This window comes from Balearica regulorum, chromosome 13 (assembly GCF_011004875.1).
Source record: "Balearica regulorum gibbericeps isolate bBalReg1 chromosome 13, bBalReg1.pri, whole genome shotgun sequence".
In the NCBI taxonomy this organism is placed as follows: Eukaryota; Metazoa; Chordata; class Aves; order Gruiformes; family Gruidae; genus Balearica; species Balearica regulorum.
This window is the reverse complement of record NC_046196.1, coordinates 11,821,513-11,837,583: the sequence shown is the minus strand read 5'-3', so window position 1 is coordinate 11,837,583 and position 16,071 is coordinate 11,821,513. Positions and strand designations below refer to the sequence as shown.

Sequence of the window (16,071 nt, the reverse complement as noted above, 5' to 3'; positions counted from 1 at the left end):
ATTCTTTATTCCTTATAGGATTTGGGATTTCATGCTCTTCATGTCACCATGGGCTGGCATCGCACTTGCAGTGCTTTCTGCCGGACGGCATCCTGCGGAGGCAGCTCGGGCTGTACGCATGGGCATCCCTCGCTGCCCTCTGTGCCGCGGCACTGGTGTCACCGCCGCTGCTCGTGGGACCCTTTGCCAACCTGCACTGTCTGAGGATTCCTCCTTGGCAGGGTAAATTCCTACCTGCTCTTAATGCAGTTTTCTTTTACAAGAGTTTGGTGGTGTTTAGTAGAAATACTGAAAATTGAGATGTCTACGGGGCTGGAAGATTTGTCAAGATTGTGGGACTATTACCACTGAGAAAACAAGTTTTCTGCTCTCTGTAAATGTCATATTTCATCTTCCTTTTTATGACTCATCATATACACGACAAAAACATTGTGAGCCTTTTGTGTTTTCTGCTTTCCATTCAGTTGGTGAATCAGTGAGACTTTTTCTGCCTATTTTTAATCTTGTAAGTGACTTTTTGTAGGAAATTGGACTAGTGCCCCAAATGAAGCAGGTGTCTTCCTGTCCTGGGCAAGGCATCGCTTGTTCATTTGACGCCCAGAGCACTTCAAATTTAGGGAACCTCTAACAAATTAAAAAAATTTAGTAACTATTCCAAAACATCCTCAGCTGCCCTTCTTTATTCTATCAAAACTGACAAGGTGGGCCAGAAAGGGGCTTGTTTAAGGGGCTACAGCTGATTTCTCTGTTGTGCCACCCTTTCCATGGCTGTGTGAGCATATAGCCCCACAGCTCGGCTAAACCCAGCGCTCCTTTGGGTCGGTTTGTAAGGAGGAAACAGTGCAGGAAGTGGGAAAAGACAAGTCTATCAACAGTACCATACCCGTGTTAGAGCTGTCTCACAGAGTACCTTTAAAGATCTGTATGAAGCCCACAATAATGATAAGGGCCAGGGCTAAGAGTTTTCCTGCTGTAAATATATCCTGAATGCGCGTTGCCCATCGAACGCTGGAGCTGTTCACCCAGGTCAGGAGGACTGGAGAGCAAAAGACTGAATTCAGTGAAATGAAATTATGTTTATTTAAGAACACACAGTCAAAGCATTGGAAACCACAGACTGACGCACGCGTTCCCGCAGGGAGCTCTAGCGTGGCTGGGAGCGAGGGTGAGGAGGAGCGTTGCCTTTCCCTAGGAGACTCCCAGCTGCAGGGGCATCCCCGGCAGCCAGCAGCCTTCCCCCCTCGGGCGCTGCCGGTCAAGGCTCCCCCCAGCTCCAGTAACTGCGCCTGAGCAGTGCTCAACGTGCAGGGATTGCCGCCTCCTCACAGAAACGGTGAATGTCTTCGTAACTCCGTAACTCCGGTTTGCTTTTGCCAGCTCCGTAAGTAATTAATGCAGAGCCGGTGGCGTACTGCGCTTCCTACACGCTTGCATTTGTGAATGTAAAAGCAGACTAGGAAGGGCTCAAATGGTGGTGGGTCTCCCATGGCGGTGGGTCACCTGTGCCAGGCACCCATGGCTCGCAGGGACCACAGCACTGCTCCATCCCACACGCTCACCTGCCGCCACTTTCCCAAGGACCCACAGGGATTCGGGTGCCGTTGTGCACCACTCCAGCCCACCGTACGTGCTGCGGGCAAGTGGGAAGGGAGTGAATATCCTGCAGTGGTCAGAGTGCCTGTCCTGGGACCTCCCTGCTTGCCTTTTGGGTTGTGGCCGTGACCCCAGCCTGGCTGGAGCAGCCCCTCGAGTGATCCCATGTAAAACCGAGGCAAGCTTTGTGTGTGCGCAAGAAGCAAATACTCACGTAAACACACCATGGAGAGGATCCTGGATGCATTATAGGGGGGAATACAGTTAGGGAAGACAGGCTGCAGGACATAGTTTGAAAAGGTCAGTGCAATGACGGCCAGACTGGTTGGGTACATGATAAGCACCGCGCTCCACAGCAGCAGAAACCTGAAAAGACAAGAAAAAGCACAAGAAAGCAGCGCTGGGGGTGTGCTGGAGGAGGTAACGCATGCTCGGCTGTGCAGTGCTTTGGGACGGCTCCCGAGGCGTCAGGACTGAGCACCTTTGTCCCGCTCACACCTAACAGTCACCTACTTGTGCCTCTCCTCATCCCTTTTCCCATGTTCCCAGCACAATCTGGATTTTAAATTAAACATTTTTAAGCAAAGCACAGTTTTGGGATGTATGGAAGAGTGAGGATTATGCCCAGTGGGCATGCTTTGATTTAGCTCTGTATGTCAAAGTGGAAGCACCTCTCTTGCTCCTGGGCTGACGTTACTGCAGCAGACGGCGATCCCTACATTGAAGGCATCTCTGAAGGGTTTCAGCAGGGCCCCCAGCTGTGGGCCAGCTGCACTCTTGGGGCTGCTACCAGCTCCCTGCGGGTCATTGCAGGGTTTCTTGTCACCGTTCGGGTTGGCTCTGTGACCTGGGCCAGGGCAGCTTCGTGCTGCACTTGTGTGATCGCTTGCCTGGGGTCAGCCCAGGCTGGTCGTCTGCCTCCAGCTGCAGCTGAAGGTGATTGCACCAAACAAGGTACCCTTGCAAATATAAAGTGTGAGATATTTTGGTTTCTCACTCTGGGAAAAGGAAAAAAAGTACTTATAAAAGCCACAGTGGATCTGGTTAGTGTTTTAAAATGTTTGAAGTATTATTATTTCTGTAGTGAGAAGTAATCACTGCAAGAAAGCGACATCCTTCTTGCCATGCACATACACACACAGATACATACACATTCATCCATTCATATACATGCACAAATGTAATGTGCAGGGATGCCCACACAAGTGAGGATCAGAGATGATATTTCCAAATAAGACAGCATAATTTCTAGATTACGTGGGCTGCTCCCTCCCAGCATGCTGCCTGCTGCCAGCCCCTTAAATCTGGCACAGCTGGGGGAGCTCCTCCCGGTGCCCTTAACCTGGAGAGAGGGAGTGCTGCTGACCGGCTGCTCCTGGGGTGAGGTGGTGAGTGTCTCGGGCCCATCCTTTACTTTGCCCTCTTGTTTCTGAGAAGTATGGGGCAATCTGATGCTTCCTTTTTCTTATTAACTACCAGAGAGTTAATTTGGTAAGCTGGCATGATGCAAGAGCTGGTTACTTTCCCAAATGGCACTATTGGTTTTAAAACTCAGGGTTTTTTCCCTTTCTTTTTATTTTGTTGTGTGGCTCCTCCTTTCCCTAATTTCTAATATTTTTTTGTCATAGTTCAGAGCACTATCCTCCCGTAATTGCTGAGTGCTACTTGGTGCTGTGAGTGGTGTACCCTGTTTGGGGTAGATCTGCAGACCCTGCTTGCTGGGGGAGTTAACCCAGCTGGTCCCTCCTGAAGACTACATAAGACTTAAAGACTGCAATAATAATTTACTGATAGTGTTAGGATGCTGGTGGTGCTGAGCAAGGTCGAGTTCGGCCCTTGTTGTCCCTGCGGGAGCCCTAGCTGTGTGTGCCTGGCAGGGCTCGGGCAGAGCCGTGCCTGTGGGGACGTGGGGTTTGGTGGGCAGAGGCCACCAGCTCTTCCCTGTCACGGTTATCTTGGCCCATACAATTTGTGTCGGCTGAGAACTGTGTTCAGCTACAATGCTTAGTGGGGAGAATGACTCTGAAAACGGTATTTCAGGCAAAATTGGCCCTTGCTTCTATGTTGTAATGTGGAGCGTGTTACAGTTGGTATTGGGTAGCATACGGTTTAATGGGAATGTGAATAATTCAACAGCTTTCTGACAGTCAATTTCTTTCATGCTGCATTGAAATACATGCAAAGACTGATAACACCACTTAAAGTAAATGCGGAATTTTAGCAGAGGGTGACAAAGTTCCATGGTCAAGTGGGAAGCTCAAACGAGAGATGGCATTGAAATAAGAAGGAAGCTTGCCTAAGATGTAGGCCCGCTTTTATCTTTGTTTTTCCAGGTAAGTTTTAACCAAAGCCTGGTTCTGAGAAAAGGATATCCACTCTGGTCACTCAGATGACGTTCACGTCCCTGAACATCCATCCAGCCGTTGGGGCCGGGGCTGCAGCGCCGAGCACTTGCCTTGTTCTGGCAGCGCCATCGGCGGCTGCCGGGGCAGGATCAGGATCGGGGCGGGAGGCCCAGGCTGGTGGGCATGGCTGTTCTTGAGTTGAATTGCTGGGGAGGAGGAGGCGTTGGCTGTGGCTGGCCGGCAGGAATTAATCCCAATATGATTACCCAACGCTCTGAGTCTTCTAGGAAGTCTTAGCTTTTAAAGCACCACCTTTTGTCGTCTGTTGTCTAGGAAGAGTTAAGAGTACAATTTCCTTAGCAAAGAATAACTGTTCCAGATCAGCTATAATTAATTTAAGTGACACAGGGATGAAATTTCCTGCGGACATAACTGAGTTTCAGATGTCCTCGCTATCGCGGTGCGCACAATTTGACAAATTGCGGTGCAAGCCGAAGGGCTGGAGGTGTGCTTTCTGCCCTGGCCGCCGTGCGAAGGGAGCGTAACCGGCGCTGGGAGCGCAAAGTCCAGCTCGAAGCAGGGAGATGTTGTTGTGGCACAGCTGGGGTTACTTTGCCCTGCTCTTCAAATAGAAAGTGGGGGAATTGCTGCCCTGAGGGCTGTGTTGCGGCACTGAGGGTGTCAGGAGCTGAACCCTATCTGATGATAGGCTTTCACAGTCACTCAGTAATCTACAGCACTACAAGAACCTGAGAAGTTAAATCTTCTCTTCTTGCTAAGAAGCGATTAGATCTTTAGAAACAGGCTTGAGACAGCTGAATGTAGAGAAAAAGGAAGGTATAGCTGCTCTTGTGATTAATTTCCCCCCCCCCCCCCCCTTTTCTTTTCTGAGCATTGGACTTCATGTGGGCAATCTGAGCTCCTGCACGTGCTGATGGCGAAAGGGCTGGTAAAATTACCTCCCTGAACTGGTTTAAGAAAGTTGGAGCTAATTTGAATATTATTATTACCTAACTGCTGAAAGAATTATTGCCTTTGGAAACTTTCGATTTTTGCAACAAGAACAGAAAGAAAACATAGAAGTATGTTTGAAGTATGTTTTACTTGCAGTTTGGAGTGACACTTGTCAAAGCTTTGGCTTAGAGCTCTGCTGATTTCAATACTATTGATTTCTAGTAAGGGTATATGTCCATTCATCAGTCACTGCTGGTTAAGCAGCTATGTTGGTTGCAACGTTATTGTTGAGCATTCAGAAGAAGTCGTATTTATCAGAATGCACTAGTGGGTTTTTAATGAAGCTGAATTCATTCATTGTCTTCTGCAAGAATACATATTAAGCCTATTATTTACTGTTTTGGGTAATGCTCTTTTTGACCTGTACAGACGTGCAAGCCCATATGCGCGTAAGATGAGCTGTGCTTAGATGGCTCCAGCACCACGGGATGCGACACATTCCCTGCAGTTAATGTGCTCATACACAAATGCTATTTAAAACCAAGATGATTTGTACACGAAGATGAAAGTGGGAAGTCTACTCTCTGGTACCAGACCAGAGCCCATTGCAACAGGAACCCTCCCTGGCCTCTTCCTTCTCCCCTGGCTGGAGCTGCCAGGGAAGTGTCCCTTCTTCTGCAGGGTCATCTCCAGCTGAGCTTTGCCATCACCACTGCTTTCAGCAGCATTTCATGCACTGTCTTTTAGCTGTACTTGGAGCAGGGCTGCTGCTCTGCAGCCAGAACTTCTGCCAGCTCAGGACATGGCTCTGTCCTGCTTCTTCCTCTTTTATTCCATCACACCTAGCAGCGTTACGATTTTTTTTTTTTTTTAAAATGCAACCAACTATCAATACTGCCAGGCACAGAAGTTGGGACTTACACTACTCCAATGGCTGTTGCGATCAAATAATACTTCTTTGTTCCTTTTTCCTGTGCAGGAAAACATCATAAACTGGGAGGGGGTTGTGGGGCAGGGACAAGACAACAGCAGTGAAAAGGAGCTGTTGTGGTCTGGGTGGGTACAGCATGTGCTCCTATAATAAACAAACATCTTTGTGTGAGTAGACCAAACCATCCAGATTTGCCATTAGGAAAATCCTTTGGCAGATGCACCAAAGCTTTGTGTGTTTAATTTGATGTTCTTTGCTGTAGAAGGATTAAATTAGAAGAGAAAACTGAACTTTCGAAGAAGCAGCGTCTTTTCCCCAGGGGAGGTGCAGTGTGGGCTCCCGAAGGGAGCTCGGAGCCCCAGGTGCGAGTGCCGGTGGGGCAACGGGCGTTCTGAAGTGGAAAACTGAAGGTGCTAGTGAGAGCTCCCCGAAGCTGCAGGCTTCGGTGGTGGCTCAGCAAAGAGCAGCAGGGTGCAATCCCAGCCTGGTTTTACTGGAAAATATGGCTCAGCCCTCCCTTTTTACACCGAAACCTACCCGGAGGCTTCTTGCCTTCCTGTAGGAAGATCTCGCAATGTAACATCATGGAAATATTTCCTGCCTTCTGCACCGATAGTTAAAGGAGGGCTTTGGTTTATGGCAAGTAGCTCCAGCCTGGCTTCCATGGTGCGCGAAGCTCCTCAATACGAGGTACTGACCGCTCATGGCTGGCACACAGGAATGTCACTTGGACACAGCATCATTTACAGCATCGTTCTTTCCTGGCATGGATTTTATTGAGTCAGAGAGGAAAGTGGAAGTGTCTGTAGCTCTGTTTAGGGGCGACTTGGTATTTCTAATGAGAACAGAAAGAATGACTTCACAAAAGCATTTTATTGACAAATGTTCCCTGTCTCTTCCAAGTCAGATATCATTTCCACACTTTATATACTTAGTATAAACGTGTTTTCAAATTACTTTATAGAGATAGGGTACTTACCCAGCTAACCCACCAAAAATCTCTGTGACGTAGGAATAATCCCCTCCTGATTTGGGGATAGTGACTCCCAGTTCGGCGTAACATAGCGAGCCAAGGGCAGCCACCCCGCCGCCAAGCACCCAAATAATAAGAGCAAGTCCCACCGAGCCGGTGTGCTCCAAAACTCCTTTTGGTGAAATAAAGATCCCAGAACCAATGATGTTACCTGGAAAGGACAAAGGTTTCACAGTGAGGTAAAAAAAAATTAATTAAAAAAAAAAAAAGGGGGCAAACAAACCCACAGCCCCCACCCAACCAAACAAGACCCTCCCCTACCAAACCCTTCTTTCCAGAGTTTGCATGATTGCATTTCATCTGGTTACGCCCTGGGGAAAGTGTTGCTGTTTGTCAGCAATCAAGGATGGTAAGTGCACACTCAGCTCTGCTGAAGCATGGTAAGACTCAGGTGAGCATCCACGTTTGCAATTAGCGGTTCTGTGGCACGAACTCGGACAGCTGCTGTCACCCGTCATGCCCAAGTATTTTATCAAAAGGAGTTAGAAGCATCTTTGTAATGAAGATCTTTCATTTCCTCCTGAGAGGAATCTAAACAAGAGAAGGCCCATCTTCAAGGGGGCTGGGAGGTCAAAACCCCCACCCCCTAGCGTTTTCTATAATGTAGGGGTAAGGGGTGCTCTTGCCACCAGGACAGGTTTAAGATTGTGCTTGAAAAGTCATCTCAAAGTCTCAAATATTAGAAATAATGCTTTATATTTGCAATACCTGTGCTGCTTAGTCATCACCCATAGATTTTTAAAGGGATATTATGGGGTGACTGAAATACTGGACAATGTGACTTTGTTCTACTAATTTTGTTTGATTAGCGTGTGAGCTGAGGTGGTGCTGGGTGTGTAGAAGGGGAGTGCTGGACGTCACAGATGCTCTTTTTTTGTGGGGGGCCAGGGCATGGTTGTCCTCTCAGATCAGCAGGAACTGCTCTGCAAGAGGTGTGTCATAGCTGCTCAGGGTCTGAAAGGAGAGATCTTTTTTTGTCAGTCTTGGGACTCCTTGAGCAATACCTGAATAGCACTCCTTTCCCAAAAGGATGTGAAGACCGTGTTGTTGTAGGACTCTGCTGAGTGCTTTCTTCTTTTATGAGTTAGTATTGTAATCCTCATTTACAGAGTTGTTGAACAGCGTTTCTAATTAATGTAAAAATGAAAATAAAATATGGGATACTGGTCGTTAATGAGGTATTGTCATCTAAACCAGCTTCTCAGCAGCCTTTGAACTTGTGTGCCATCAAACCCAGGCTTTCTTCCTCCCCTCTGCTTTATAAATGCTTTTCAGCTTGCAGTGTATAGCAAGCTCCCTAAATATGTCCAGTTATGCCAAATTTTGCTGCATTTGGCTTCAATTCTGTCCTCATGTTTCTAAATCAGCTTCCGGAAGCGCAGCTCGTCCAGTCGGTCTGCCCTGGTTCTGCTTGCACGCAGCTGTGAGTTTGCAGCACACGTGTTGAAGCAGATACTCTATCTGTGGTTTGAAATGAAATTAATGTAGAAAATAGACAACTCTGGCAACCGATAAACAAGTGGCTGCTTCCCGGCAAGAGCAGGGAGGTGGGAGGCCGTAGGGGTAGCCCTGCCACTGCTGAATCCCTGCCGGCTTGCCCAGAGGGTCTTGGGCTGCTTGGAGCAATGGGCTGCTTGTGGCAAGAGGGTCTCATCACAGGTGAAGCCATTCCCTGAGTATTAAAGTGATAGCATAGCACTGCAATGGATGCCCTTCTGGCGTGTACTGAGAAATGAGCAGGCGTAAGATAAGTGGGAGCAGAGAGATTAGCAAGGGAACGGGAACAGCCAGTTTTGTAAGGAATACGTTTCTGTGTGCGTGGATTGCTTTCTTTAATGTCCATGATGCACAGATAAGATCAAGCCAGAAATAACTGGCTTAAATGGTGATGGAGGAGACTGAGGGTAAAGCTCAGAAAAATCTTGGCAGTGTTGAGCTCGTTAGCCATGGAGGGAATCCCTGGGGGAGACCAAGGCATCTCCCACCTGGGACCTCTTGCTGCAGGTGGGATAGATGTCCTCTGGGACCAGAAGCACTTTCTATGCATTTAAACAACAACAAAAAATCAGATCAGGGATGTAGATGTTATCAAAACTAGATCATACTAAATAACAGTAAAATTAAATATAGCTATCCCTTAGCTGAACTAGCACAGGGAGCCCTAACCACTGCTCCAGCATTGCTCATGGCAGCTTGTGCTGAAGGGAGGGGTTTTGATGTGGATGAGTCCCACGATATTATTCATAGCGCTAATAGATTTGTCCTGGGTCTTCCCTACTGGGAAGCTACACGGCTGGAGTGGAGCGGTGAAATCTTTCAAGAAGATAGATGAGGAGTTAATGTATTGCTAAAGCATACATAATACTTGATAAAATTTATGAGGCTTTTTGGTTATAGTTTCTCCTGCGCGCTGAAGCATTGCAACATATGCAAAACAAACCAGCTTTTCTGGAAGGCTGGTTGTGCCCTATTCAGGAACTGTAACAAAGCTTAAATTCAAGCTGAAAAAGAAATACCTGCCTTAGGAGTTTAAAAACTGTCTTGACAAAGTCTCTGGTGCTGCTGTGTGCTGCAGTCGTAACAGTTAGCACGTGGAGGAAGGCTTTAAGTTGTGAAGGACCCTTAAAAATGATCCTCTACCTGCCAGCATGGACACCTGTGTGTATCTATTTTTCACAGATCAATGCACCTGAATATACTGCAATTTTGGGAGGAGTCAGTGGTATTTTGGGGAGCCTGTTGAGTTTAGGACATACCACTCTTTGCCACAATAGATCCATAGGTTTTAATTGCCTCTTCAGGATGGGACAGTACTCATTCCTGTTCTGGTGACCCCAGTACTGAACAAACAGGAATTGCCCAAAGACAGAATAACCCATAAATGAGTCTCCTGGCTGCTCTCACACCATCTCCTCCTGCTCAGTGCTCTCTTTTACCTTAGCTCAGGTTAGCTGCTATTTTTGGCAGCAAACACCCATCCTACAGCAAGTTCTTGGCAAGGGCTTCCACCCCCACACTGTCACCTTTTCATTGTGTCAGTACGCGGAGAAAGGATTAAATCTAAACACAGCGTGGCATCCCCCAAACGGATAACAGACAAGAAATCTAGCAAATCTTCAAGGTGATGTGCAACATTACAGCGTGGCATGTCTGCAGCCCTGCGCTGTGTGGGGCTGATGGGGTGACCCCCAAGCGCCGCTGTGGCTTACACGCTGGCGAGGGGGTGAGAGCTGGCTGCGCGCCTGGCTTTCTGTACCTGCTCAGCTGCTTCGGGGTGATGGGCACGTCTGCTAGTGGGCTGGGAAGGGTGGGGAAATGGGGAGATAAGTGTTGGCAGCGCTGCGGGAAGCAGCGTGATCAGCCATGTTGTGATGGACCCGGCGAAGAGAGGCGAGTCCTGGTGAGGTGCAACCGCAGAGATAAGGTGGCGGCAGTTGTCTGGCACGGCGGTGATAAAGCGCAGTTTCAATGCGTAGACAGAAAGTCTATGGTATGTTTTTTTTAAATGCTTGCATTTGGCTTTGTCAGAGCCCTGAATCTCTCCGTGCTTCAGGTTTCTGCTGCTAGGAAAGGGCATCGCTCGTCCCCGGCTGCCTGGGCGCTGGGCTGTGAGGGGCATCGGCAGCAGGGCTGTTACTCAAACCCAAATTGCTGTGGGGCGGAGGTGTCCATGATGCAGCGTGGCTTAGAGTAATGTCTCCTGCTATGGCAAGACTGCCAAAGCAGTTGTCCTCGTGTGCAAGTCTGTATTGAGCTGGAAATAGCTAGTACTTTTTTTGTTTAAGGATAACGTTTTCTGGGTGCACCTATCTGAAGTAGCAGGACAAGAAGGAAGAGGCAGCCTTCTGTATGGTCCTTTCATACAAACATTCACAGGATTTTTTTTGTTAATTTAAGTAGTTAATCATATTTTAAAAAATCTAATGTCCTTCATGAATGAATATATGATAAGGCAAAATTCTCTTCCAACTTCATTATGGATTTCCTATTATTTTGCTCTTGCAACATGTGCACAAGCTGTATCAGCAGGAGTGGAAGTGCTACACCCCTTCCGACAACAAAATGTTCTTATGGAAACCTGCCATGAATGTGGTAAATGTGCCTGGAAAATACCTTCGCTTCACTTGGCGTAGGACATGTTTAAAAATAGATACGGTGGAGATGCTGAAACGCTCCAAGAAAATGAGATGTCAGAAACTGCCTGATGAGAAGCAGAGTTTTCAGGAGGTCTCATGTTCCTTGGCAGAAGTTCTTAGGCCAGAAGACTTAGCAGTAAGGCAGATGCTTTACCTACAAATAGGTATTTCAAAGCAAGCCTCGGTCAGCAGGAACTGGAGGGAATTTAGTGAGCAACTCTGGAGCAAGAAAGAAATTGGCTGTGCAGTTCAGGGAGACTCTCGTTACTGTGCTCACCATGTTGGGGATAATTTGTTTCAGCTTTACTAGTGCTGGTACTCCCAATGCTCACTGAATTTATTTTTTCTTCTAAGATGTGAAGAGATGGGGAAAATGAACGGGGCAGGCAAAGTGTACCAAGTGGGGGGAGAGCAGGATGATGAGTCTGAGTTTGTCTCTGTCTGCTGGCCCAAGCTCACTCCCTTGGCATGTGAAAATGTTTCTACTAATAATAAAGGAAAAAAAAAAAGATACTCAATGCTCAGCCCTCTCATATTCCTAACATTAAACAAGTATCAGTTTTCTGCAGGACAGAAGCTGTCCTCAACCCAGCACTGTATTGTGTAGCACCAATGAGCCTTGAAAAGACATTCTACAAAAATACCGACCTCTGGAATGAAATCCTCTTTCTGCTCTAGTGAGTTGAGATTTTGCAAAAGAGCTATTTGAGAGCTTTGAACTTAACAAATTCTGTGGGGGGGTTTTTGGATTTTTTTTTTTCCCCTAGTTCACAATAGCAGTGGTCTGCGATGGGGCAAGGAGAAAAGTAGACCTCACGGCTCCACCTGCTTGATGTTAAAGAAAAGCATTTTTGTTCTTGACTTAGAGAAATTGGCCCATAAAATTGCTCAGGAGCTGCTCATTAGTGTGAAAAGATGACCCCGGCAGGACTGTCAGAGCCAGCGAGACCTTGGGTGATCTGCTCCCACGCTGCTAGTTGCACACATTCACTGAGACCGTGGGGTGCTCTTGCTCAGTCGTGCGCTGCCGGATGTCTTACTTGACTGGAGAGGTGAAAAGACACAGCGATTTCTACCCCACCCCCCAGCCTATTTTTCTAGGATATGGAAATTGCTCTCAATGTTGTCAAAAAAAAAAAAAAAAAATCATGACACTTGATCAGATCTTAGATGTGGTATATTTCAAGCTATTCTACTTGCCTTCTGTGTTTTGTAATTTTTTTTTTTAAGGCTTCATGGTCCAGATTTTGACAATTTTCTAAAACAACTCATGAGGGTTAGGAACATATTTTTTAAACAAAAGCTGAGGCTCTCGTGGAGTAATACTGCTTCAAGAGTTATTGGGAAAGGGGAGGGAAAAGGCACAAACACCTAGATATAAGAGATGACAAAATATCATGCTGTATATGGGAAAGAGTGCATATTGTGGCAGGTGACTATGGTAAGACAACAGGCTGCAGATAATAAAGAAAAAATCTGATATAGGAATTTCTGCTTTTAATTTTTTTTTAATACTGAACAAATCTTTTCCCAGCTGCACTTTGTATGCGGTGCTGTAACCTGCTGCTGGGGAGTTTTATCCGAGCACGGAGCTCAGCCTGTCCTCCAAGCTGCTCTCACAGCCCCAGCGGCCGGGGCGGCTGCGTCCCAGTGCACTTGCTGGTGCCACCGAGGTCGGACAAACCTGAAACAGCTACTGTGACATGGCAGTGACCTGGGTGCGGAGTGAGTTCAGCCTGCTATCAGCCATGTTCTGTCTCCACTGACTTAGTGAAAGTGGGTCCTGCACCAGGTTTATGACAAAACCCTCATCCTTTCAAATTTCTGGTCCTTTATCTAATTACGTTTGGGATCTTTTGTGCTTTGATGTTGAGGCCTGACCCTGGGATGGGTTTCCCAGACCAGTCGCTCCCACGTGCAGGGTGCGGTTTTGCTCGCAGGTCAGCACCTTGTGTAGAGCTGAACCATTCGAGAACTGTGGTACCAACTTGAAAGTTAGGGCATGGGGCTTTACTGAAAAATCCAGTGTTTTCAGTTTGCCTCTGGGTTTTGAACTACAAGAGTACATTTGCGGTCAGGTTTTGATGTTTTTCAATGTGACTATGGGAGTTGAAACTCGTCTTTTAAACAAAAGCTGAATTCTCATTAAAACATTTCAAGAACTGCGCTTTGAAGGAAAACACTAAATATCACAGAGAAAATAAAGGGACCTGGTAATACTTTGTGTATTACCAGTGTGCAAAGTTCTTAGGGCATCTATTTATCAGCAGCACACAATCCACACAGACTGGATCTTGCAGCCTGTTGAAAGTATTCAGCAGTTCTTTAGGAATGGCCTTACTGATTGTATTTAGAGACCATATTTCTGATAAAACTAGGCAATTTCCTGTGTGGTTAGTAAAGAAAAATATCACTCATGTCTTTTTACTGCTTGTGCATTTCATTAAAGATCTATGTTACACATCTGAAATTCTGAATGGGTCTGTAATATGGACTAGAAGTCTGTCTAAGCAGTTCTTTCCCCTACAAAGTGAAATACTAAGAACAAAGAAATTCTGCACCTCTTTTTTCAGCCACAGTCAGGTAAATCACTTTGTGACTAGTTGTTCAGTGAAGGATTACAGCAGGTAACATTCCTGAAAAACAGTATGGTTCATAAGCATAAATCCTGCCTGACTCCTGCTTCCCTCGAGTGCTGTTTCTTGTCCTCAGGAGATGGTACGCCAAAGCTCAAGGCGGGTCACCCACACTCGGTGGCATGCTGCAGGTAATGCCATGGGGAGATACGACGTTTGAAGGTAGCGCTGGCAGAGGGAAAGCTTGCGTCACCTGGGCATCCCGCTTCCTTCAGTGTCATTGCCGAGGTGTGTCCCATGTTTATTGAATCAGAGTAGGAATTAGGAAGACAGCAGTCAAACACAGTTGTCAGTATCATCAAGGATTACATCCTGAACTGTATATTGGGTGTTTCATTGCTACAGTAGTAACAGATGGTCTGAGCATGCGTCTGGGTATCTTGGCTATGAAAGGCAAGTCCAGCATCCTTTCTCAGTGCCAGTGTGGGGAATGTAAGCCATTACCTGTCAGTTTTTTACAAAGCTGTAGAAAATGAGATTTTTTTCTTTAATGAAATGTTTGAGATCAAGCTGGTTTCAGTTACACCTTTCTTTTGATATATCGTATCCTCAACAGCAGATACCGTTTTCACTGATAGCTGTGATTAGAGCAACCGAAAGTCCACCCATCCTCTAAGCGCTCCCACATCTAAGTGGACATTGTTCAAGCCAACAGGATGACAGTCGGTGTCATTGCTTAAAATAGCTTTCTTATAAACAAGTGCTGAAGCTTTGCATCCTGCCTGGGAGTTAATAAATAAATAAATCTTATCTGAGCATGTAATATTATAAAGATTTGAGATTACTGTTTAACAACAACAGAAAAGGCTTAGTCAAAAGGAATCATGCTTTACAAATTGTTTAAAACCAAATTAAATATGAGGTGGATTCTGTGAATAATGGTGATGAAGTAACTCATCATGGATATTTATTTATATATTTATTTAGCAGAACACTGCTAAACTAAGCAGCCTCCAGTCCAGCTAATTGTCAGTTACTAATTGGCTCTCAGGAGTTAAGCACTCCTAATTGAGGACATTAGTAACCGGTTTTGATTGTCACTGCCTGTTTGTGAACTCAGGGCATGACACACCTACAAAACCAGCCAAGAAGTAACATGCGTAGCTCATACTTTTGGTGCTAACCGGAAATCTTGTGGCAGCACAAGCAGTCCCACCAGCTCTAGTTATTTCCAGTAAATAAACTTGCTGCTTTCTGCCTTGGCTGACCTCAGGTTCTGCCCTGACCCGTGCACCGGCTCTGCAGGAGCGTGATGGCTGCTGTGCACCAAAGCCGTGCCATGGCATGTAACGGGATGGATGAGCACAAGGTGCTGTTCAGCTTTTGCCCTGCTCCTCTCCAGCTTATTAACAGAAGTGTAGCATTTAATACAAGAGATTATAAGTGCCCTCCCCATTCATATACAAAGGGTGAATGAAGTTCTGAATCAACAAAGCAGTCAGGCTAAAAAATTACTAGGCTATAGGGGCTCAGCTGAATTAAAGCCAGCAAACAGTCCAAGTGTGTCTTCTTAACCTCTAGTCAAGCATGAATTTAGGCTATGTGGCAGGCTTTTAGATATTTCATGCAATGGCCTTGAATTTCTTTGCTTTTAAATAGCATTCAGAAACCTCTTAATGAAGAATGGATGAAGAATAAAAGAATCTATAGAGCTTGGCATTAAAATAATAGCCATTTAACTTCATATGCAAGTTAAAAATGCAACTGCTGTAGCAGTGAAAAATGAATTATGGCTTCTCTACTAATATGCTTGCAAAAGAAAAACTGAAAAATAGCTATAAAAATAACAGTGATAATTTAATGTCTACAGGGATTGGTACTTAACAAAATTAAATGATCTTAAAATCTGACTTCAGTTCAAATATTTGTTAAAATTCCTAGCAAGCAAGAACATGAGCAGTCATTATAAACTGTAATTCCAGCATTCCAAGTGGATTTTACTGGGTTAAGTATTTATAATCTGATTATGCTACACCCAACTTTAAAAATTAGGCTACATAAAATACCGACAAAAATGTTTTCTTTAACTTGTCATAGATTTATAAAGAAGATATTTGCCTTCTGAGCACTAAAATACAGGTGTAGTCTAGGAGGACCTGAAGAACCGGGTTTTTCTAACAATGAAGCTGTGGTTAGAACAGAAAACTGAGTAAAGGAAAGTAAATACTTCAGTCATAACTTCACTAATAATAACTGATGCGGTTGTACAGAGGGTGTGATAGTCTGTTTTAGCCCTAGGGTTAGATTTCGCTATTGCATAAGACACTATAGAGATTTGTCAATCATTTTAATATTTATATATTAAAATGTAATATCTATGTATTAAAATGAGCCGCAGCATCCTCACAAGGATGCTTGCAATTTATCACATTGCCTTTTACCGACAGGAACATTTAAGAAGCCAGGCTCAGCTTTCTGCAAAAGTGTTGCACTCGAAGGATTT

At 45.6% G+C, this 16,071-nt stretch overlaps 1 protein-coding gene across 1 annotated transcript in view; it reads right to left on the bottom strand.

The window, feature by feature from the left end:
- SLC7A10 (solute carrier family 7 member 10) overlaps positions 1 to 16,071 on the bottom strand; it is a 41,687-nt gene that overhangs the window by 8,532 nt on the left and 17,084 nt on the right. The window contains 3 exon segments of the mRNA XM_075765319.1: positions 911 to 1,036; positions 1,808 to 1,959; positions 6,803 to 7,007. Coding sequence (XP_075621434.1) covers positions 911 to 1,036; positions 1,808 to 1,959; positions 6,803 to 7,007 — 483 coding nt within the window.